This window comes from Durio zibethinus, chromosome 24, assembly GCF_047325235.1.
Source record: "Durio zibethinus cultivar Kanyao isolate XHJ-2024 chromosome 24, ASM4732523v1, whole genome shotgun sequence".
In the NCBI taxonomy this organism is placed as follows: Eukaryota; Viridiplantae; Streptophyta; class Magnoliopsida; order Malvales; family Malvaceae; genus Durio; species Durio zibethinus.
This window is the reverse complement of record NC_143185.1, coordinates 14,943,356-14,950,815: the sequence shown is the minus strand read 5'-3', so window position 1 is coordinate 14,950,815 and position 7,460 is coordinate 14,943,356. Positions and strand designations below refer to the sequence as shown.

Genomic DNA, 7,460 nt, shown 5'->3' with positions numbered 1-7,460 from the left:
AAAATATTTTTAGTAATATAATAACACTTTGGGTTGGGATAAATTATGCCTCAACTTAAAAAATTATGTTTAAGATTTGACTTAAGTAGAACTATACTTATGAGCTTGATAAGTAGTCTTATGGATTAACATTTTTTTTTTTGTAAATTATCATTTTCTTTTCAAAAGTGAAGGATAATTTTTTAAAAAATAATCTCATTTTTCGTCTATCAAAAAATTATTTTATTAATGAATTAATTTTGATCAAATAATTACTAAAAAATACAAAAAATTATTTTTTTAAATATCACTTTTTTTACCGAAACAAACATTTATAGAGCAAAATGTAGTAGAATTAAATTTGCAAGGCCCATGGGCTTGACTAAGACCGAGTTTTGGATAACAAATTTGAAGTCTCGATATGAACCGTCTTGTAAATATTTCGTTATCAAATAACTAATTTTTATTTAATTTAAATTAATATATTTACATATTAAAATAAAATTTTTAATATTTTCAAAATAATTCAAAATAAAACAAACCTGAATGAATTGTAGAAGATAGACCGTGCTCAATCTTGGACTGTAGTGAGCACTAACTTTTGGTGGCGGATTCTTTCTGTCGGTGGTATCCACTAATCCATAAAGGCAAAACAGGTGTGATCTACGTGGTAAAATATCCAAAAGAGACAGCCTCATAGGCTGTCCAGCTTATCACCAATTTGAAAATACACACTCTCTCTATCTTCCACCAACTTTCCTTGCCTTTCTCTTCTCTCATCTTTTCCCTTCTTTTCTTTTCTCTTCCTTCCTTCCTTATTTCGCCCGCAACTCAATCCTTTCTATTTTTTTTCTCTTCCTCTTTCTCTCTGTTAGGGTTTAATTTTCTTTTCGTTTATATTTTTAATAATCATAAAAAAGCTATGCCGAAGAAGAGGAAATCCGGTGCTACGCGCCTGGATGAGGTGGATCGGAGCACGTACACCACCTTCTGCAGCGCGGCTAACTCGCTTTCGCAGCTTTATTCGCAGGCCATGAACCAGCAGCGCCTCTCTTTCCAGGCCGGCGAACGTCACGCACTGGTTTGCTTCTATCTCTATAATTTATTCCCTCGTCTTTTTTTTTTCTTATCTCTCTATATCTGTATCAAGTATAATTTTTTTTTTGTTGGACAATTTCTAATTTGCTATGTTTGAAAAGGAATGAATAAAAAAATGGAAATTTTCGTTAGGAACAAAATTGTAAGAAACAAAATCATGTTTTGGAGGAATTAATTGGGTTAGTGTTTAATTGCCCGTTTGCTTTTGAGGTTTTTTGTTTGTTGTAATCTGGTAAAAGGTATCGGCTTTGTCACCATTGTTGGAAAGTGAATTATTTTTCCCTGCTGTAATTGGTGTTGGGATTTTTCTTACTTTCCTCTGCCTTTTTTTTTTTTTTTTTTTGCAAATTGAAGTTTTGGAATGCTGATTGAAGTTTATCAGAAGTTCTTAGTCTTTGTTAGCTTAAAATGAAAAATTATTGGATGAGCTATTTTGTTGAAAAATGGAGAAAAATAAATAAAATTACTAAATACAATAATACATAGGCATTTTTCGGTTACTCTTTTGTGATACTTTTTTTTTTTGCTTTCAGATGCAAAAAGTAAAAAGTGCATTTGGATAGAAGTACATTATACTTTTGAAGAATTAAGAACAAGATAATTATTTTGAATGACAAAATGTGTAATTTTAGTTTTACATAAACAAATTAAATTATGTTATAATTGATGGTACATTTTAGCTATTTTTTTTTTTGTTTTAGCGAATTACTATGATTTTAATTTTTACTAGTCTTTTGTTTCAAAATCAACTTTTTTGAGAAATTTAGAAGCTAGTGAAACCCAGACTGACCCTAAGGATGTGCCATCATGTTTTGTTATGCTGACAGATTAAGATAAATCAGTCACATCCGTTTTATAGAGATTATTATATTATAGAAAGATTGTCCCACAAGTTCAAGCCTATATTGAAGAGCCATTAAGCCCTCAAACAAATATATGGCAGCACTAAGGCAATTTAGAAGCTGCAAGGTGGCTGCTTTGAGCTCCTAAAAGCAGTCATAGCTTCCGCTGTGGCAAAATTGATGACCATGGATAGCATGCACGCCTTTTTGTCTCTTTGTGTTTGTAGCAAAAAGGGAAACAGTTTCCTAACTCTTGAACTTGTGTTCTCACAATAGATTTCCATACTTCTAATTCTTTATTCCCTCTATTGTGATTTATTGGTTTGTTAATTTACCTTGAATTTTTCTTGTGGTTGATTTTCATCCTTGCTTTTACTCCTTTGCCTCCGTATTCTTGCTCTGTTTTGTCTTAAATTTTAAAAATGAACAAGAATGTTTGTTCTGGATAATTTCAGCCTACTATGTTCTTGTTTCTCCACTGAAATGCTTCTTTCTGATTGTTGCCCTCGGTTTTTAAATATTGCTGTAGACATTCGTTTGGCTTTCATATTTCAGTTGTATAATTGTGTTTTCATATGTGTCCCTGGTTGGGCTTGGGTATTGCATCTATTATATAAATCCTTCCTCACTCTCTTCCTCTTTCCCTGAAGGAAAAAATTTTTCAATGGATTTTGAGGCAGCAAGAGGAAGGATCAAGGGTGACAACAGCTGATATAGTTGCTTATTTGCAGGTATCTTTTGTGATTTATTGCTTTTATTGTTTTGATGAATCTGTTTAGTGCATGGTCATTCCTTTTCTTAATACCTTTCTTCTACTTAATTTTATACCTTTTGTTTTGAACTTAATGCTTCATCCAACAGTATGTTTTTGCATCATTCTGATGAATTTAATTGGAGTGTCCAAACAGTTAAGCACCTAACTAGATCAGTTTGTTTGGGGGTTTGAATGGAACTGAGAGTAAAATAAATTGGTGGGAGGATGAGGTGGGTAGCATAAGATAGAAGAGACAATGACTTTGCTGGAATTTCTAATTGATAGATGCATGATCCTGGGTTAGAAGTATGTTTCGGGTTTTGGATGGAAATGAGAGTAAAGTAAGTGGGTGGGAGGATGAGAAGGGTAAAGTAGGATAGAATGGACTGTTACCATTTAGGTGTAATTCCTAATTGATAGATGCATGATTCTTGGTTAGAAGTTGAAATAATGATACTTTCCTGGAAAGCAATCGCTGTTGAGGTTTTCTCTACATCCTGATAAGTGTATCTGAACAGTAGGGCCTTAAACTTGAGATATTCTCTTCAGTAAAATTTGCCCAAGCTCTGTCGGACTGAATATGTGCTCATCTAGTTCCTAGCATATTTTTCCTGTTGATTTCAGTAAGGGTCATGTAAAACTTATTCAATGAGTCACTGATGTCCCTAGATAATAAGGAGATAATAAGGTTGAACACTTTCCATTAAAATTACCATTTGTTAAGGACCCAAGCAATTGAGATTTCTCCAACTTTGACCAATTTGTGCAGTACAGGCCTAACAAAGGAAGTAAGTTGAGCAGCTATAATGGACAATTTACAAATTTTTTTTTTTTTTTTTTTGGTCTTTTGGAGTCTGAATTTTATGGGGATTAGTGGGAAACAGAGGAACATAATGAGTTAATATAGTGAGAAAATAGATGTTTTTCTTTAGAGATTTAGGACTCAAGTGAGTAAAGTTACATTGGAAAAATATCTAAATGAAGTTTGATTTTTATCAAGAAACAAAGTTTGAGCTGGCAACACTTGTGGTTGTGGATTGATTGCATTGAATGTGTGAAGGACCTTTCGTAGGCTTCCTTCTGGTTTTTTAAGTAGTAACTCTTAAGATTAGAGAGTTGATCTTGGAAATGAGCAGTTTAGAGAAATAGGGAAAAGTTGTTCACAAGAGAGTCTAGTGTAAAAAAAAAAAAAAAGACGATTCCTCATTCCACTGAGCGAGAATAGTTAAGGGCAGCTACCAATTCTATTTTTAACCAAAATGGAAAGTGGTTATTTAGCACATGCCTCCTCTAACTCTGTTAGGCTGATGTTGTGGTTTTGAATTGGAGAGGTTCTTTTGTGAATACCATCTTTTGTCTTTCTTAGCTTTTATAGGGAGTTGTTGCATGCTTTCGAGGAAATGTGGCACAGGTTTGAACTGGTAGTGCTACAAATTATTGTAAATTGTCTTATTGCTATGTGCCACTGGTAACAACAGAATATGAGGTACAATCACGGCAACTTAGTGTGTTGCACATGCCTGCTGTTTGAACATATCGTTGCATCTGAGTGCAGCAAATGTATGATTGTGTGATGTACAGGAGGAACATTGGTGCTTTCAAGCACAATTACCTCTCGGATTGACACTGTCTTGCGCCTGGTTTCTGAACTAATGATGGACAAATAGAGTTAGCTTAGAGGACATTAATGTATAATCTGGGTTCTTTAGATGAGGCCATGTGTTGAATTAAGTTGGCTTTGACACTTCTTTGTACTTCAAACTAACCTTGCACTAAAGTGAGGGAACTATCATGTCCTCAAGTTATTTATTTATGCCACACGTAATGATTTTAAAATATCAAGGTACATGAAGCTGTAGTAACTATTTCATCAATAATGGTTTTATGGCATGGATGGATGGTGATGATTGTTAGGTAACATATTACTGATTCATAATCTGGAAGATTATTAACATTGTGGTATGTCTAGTATTTGACACGAATCATTTTGTTTGTATATTATATGTAGTTGATAGGCAAACAGTATTTGTTGTTTTCTTGCAATTTTTATTTTGTATACTTTTTAAAAATATTGCGGAAGATAAAGAATAGTTACATTTATATGGAAAAATGAAGTGACCTTTGAACATTTTCTTTTTTTTTTTGAATTTCTGTAGAATGATTTGGAATATGGAGCAGAGGAATCTCCAATGTCCCCCAGGCTCTCATTTCAGTTCCAGCATCCTCAAACTGCTACACACCTGAATACGTTAAGTGCTCCTTTTTCTTCTACTCCAATTTCAGCAGCAACAATTGCGCAGGGAGTTCGTTCTGGGGATTACCAGGCAAAGAACTCTGTATTCTCAAATGCACTATCCAGTCCTATTCGTCGGAGCCTTCAGCACTACCATTCAGTTCAGGGTGGTTACCATTCAAACAATATTGTGTCCTCTGCCAATGAACCTCGAAATAATGAGACCAATTACACTCACCTACAAAATAGCGAAGCCAATTCCCCAAGCGCTAATGATTGCATGGATATGCATGCTGATAGTCCAGGCCATGACTCTCCTCTTTGAATTTCTCTCTGGTTTTTTATTTTTTTTAATAGTTTTTTTTCTGGTAAAATTTCTTACGAGGCTAGGAAACTCGAGATTCTGTGCAAATGTATTGAAGTTCAATGTTTATGTATTATTTATTGTATTATTATAAATGTCTAAGGTTTGCCTAGCTGGGGGACATCTAGCAGGAAAAAACCGTTGAAGTTGTCACAATAGCGTGTTAGGTTTACCAAGACTTGCAGTACCTTGTTTGTCCCGGCAACCCCAGTGGCTGATGACCAACGTAAAGTTGTAAGATACAAAGCAAGTACGAATCCTTTATGTTTGCTAACAGGAATATATAACTTCAAAAGCCTGCAAGCAGCTCATCTTCCCTTTATTAGTTCATAAATCATTTTCTTTTTATGTTAAGTTTATTTTTATTAGGCCAATCATTGAAATATCCAATTTTCATTACACTTTTATTGAATCAAATTAAGTGAAACAAACACCCAATATTTTTATGCATTTATTATCACAGATGAATCAACTTCTGCGTATTACTATAAATAGTATGTCAACTAATATGAAAAGTTCTCGATTACTATAAATAATATGTTAACTAATCTTAAAGAGTGCTGGCACTTGTTACTAAAAGGATATTGCTAAATATTGTTTAAATACAGTGTTACCTTGTTTTATTTTAGAACTTTCCATATCTATATATTTTTATCCATAAAAAAAAAAAAAAAATTCAGCATTGAAGCTGTGAGTTAAAATTTGTTTGTCTACTAAGACAGTAAAATAAGGGTGTTTTTTTTTTATTATTTAAAAGTTGAAGAATAACTTGAAACAGCGATGAAAGGCGGCCCATGAGACAACTCAAATTAACGTCATGGTTCGTAAAAGTCCCAATCAAACATCCCAAATTCTCTCTCCCCACCCTCCAATTCTTCTTCTCACTACCCCTATATATATCAACTAACGCATGTAAGCCAATTTAATAAACAGCTCCTTTTTATCTATTTATTCTTTTTTTTTTTCTAATTTATTTTAAATAAAAAAGAAAAAAATGGCTAAGAAGAGAAAATTCGACGCCACCCGCCTAGACGAGGTTGACCGGAGCATCTGCACGAGCTTTTGCAGCCCCGCAAACTCCCTCTCCCAGCTTTACACGCAGGCCGTGAACCACCTACGCCTTTCCTTTCAGGCCGGTGACGTCACGCGCTGGTATGCTCCCTAACCCTCTTTTTTTTTTTTTTTTTTTTCTCTATTTGTTTATTTAATAAATCAATATATCAACTATATATGTGGCTGAATTCTATATATTTTTGTGTTTAATTACCATATATAATAATAATTTTGTGTATTGTGTGACAAGCTGCATGATTTTACTTTTACATGCAACAATTTTGTTTTAATTGTTGTTATATCTTAATCATTCGATCATTGGTAATTTTATATGATTTTCTGTTTATTATTTATTTGAATTTTTTTTATAGCAACTTTTGAAGAAACGAAAAGTAACCAATTAAAGGGAGCCTAAATATATTTCTATTCTCAATTTTGAATTTTGAAGAAACAAAAAATTAATACCAATTAAAGGGAGCCTAAATATATTTCTATTCTCATCAGCAAATGGCTCAAGGAGTTCGATCTGGTGATAACCTAGTTAAGAACTCTGTTTTGTCAAATGCCCTCTCGAGCCCTGTTTGTCGGAGCCTTCAGCACTACCCCTTGGTGCAGGGTGGTTACAATTCAAACAATGTTGTATCTTCCATAAACGGACAACACAATATCGAGAGCAACTATTCTCACCAACAAAATAGGGATGTCAATTTCCCCAGCTCTAATAACTCCATGGACATGCATGCCGACTGTCCTGGCCATTATTTTCCTTGTTAAACCTTTATGGTCTTTTACTGGATTTTATGTTTGTTTTTCTTCTGGTGAAAGTTTATTGTGTGTTTAGAAATCATGAAATCCTCTTACTTGTAGTGCAAATTCAATTATTAAGTTTTCATAGTTACATAGTGAGATTTTGAGATGTTTCTGAGAGTAGCTGAGACAGCAAGGCAACTATCTGCATTTCTTTGGCAACAAGAGGAGTGGAGGTAATTTCTTTGGTCTCCTTTAAAAGAAAAAAGCAGGCAATCCTCTTATTGGCACTCTGGCTATGGAAAGCTATAATTTAAGTTACAATTTGTGATGTTTTCAACTCTGTCGCTCTATTGCCATCTCAAAAACAAAATAAACAATACGAACTAA

The 7,460-nt window shown here is 33.7% G+C and overlaps 2 protein-coding genes across 2 annotated transcripts; both read left to right on the top strand.

Annotated features, from left to right (window-relative positions):
* The first annotated feature begins 688 nt into the window (after positions 1 to 688).
* Positions 689 to 5,592, top strand: LOC111316909 (uncharacterized). The gene is made up of 3 exons (XM_022919143.2): positions 689 to 1,060; positions 2,570 to 2,650; positions 4,830 to 5,592. Exons 1-3 carry the CDS (start codon positions 902 to 904, stop codon positions 5,229 to 5,231), a joined length of 642 nt encoding a protein of 213 aa, XP_022774878.2. The 5' UTR covers positions 689 to 901; the 3' UTR covers positions 5,232 to 5,592.
* A 436-nt stretch (positions 5,593 to 6,028) lies between these two features.
* On the top strand, positions 6,029 to 7,410 carry LOC111316388 (uncharacterized). The gene is made up of 2 exons (XM_089753458.1): positions 6,029 to 6,426; positions 6,828 to 7,410. The coding sequence occupies exons 1-2, from the start codon at positions 6,265 to 6,267 to the stop codon at positions 7,095 to 7,097; spliced, it is 432 nt and encodes a 143-aa protein (XP_089609584.1). The 5' UTR covers positions 6,029 to 6,264; the 3' UTR covers positions 7,098 to 7,410.
* The last annotated feature ends 50 nt before the right edge of the window (positions 7,411 to 7,460 follow it).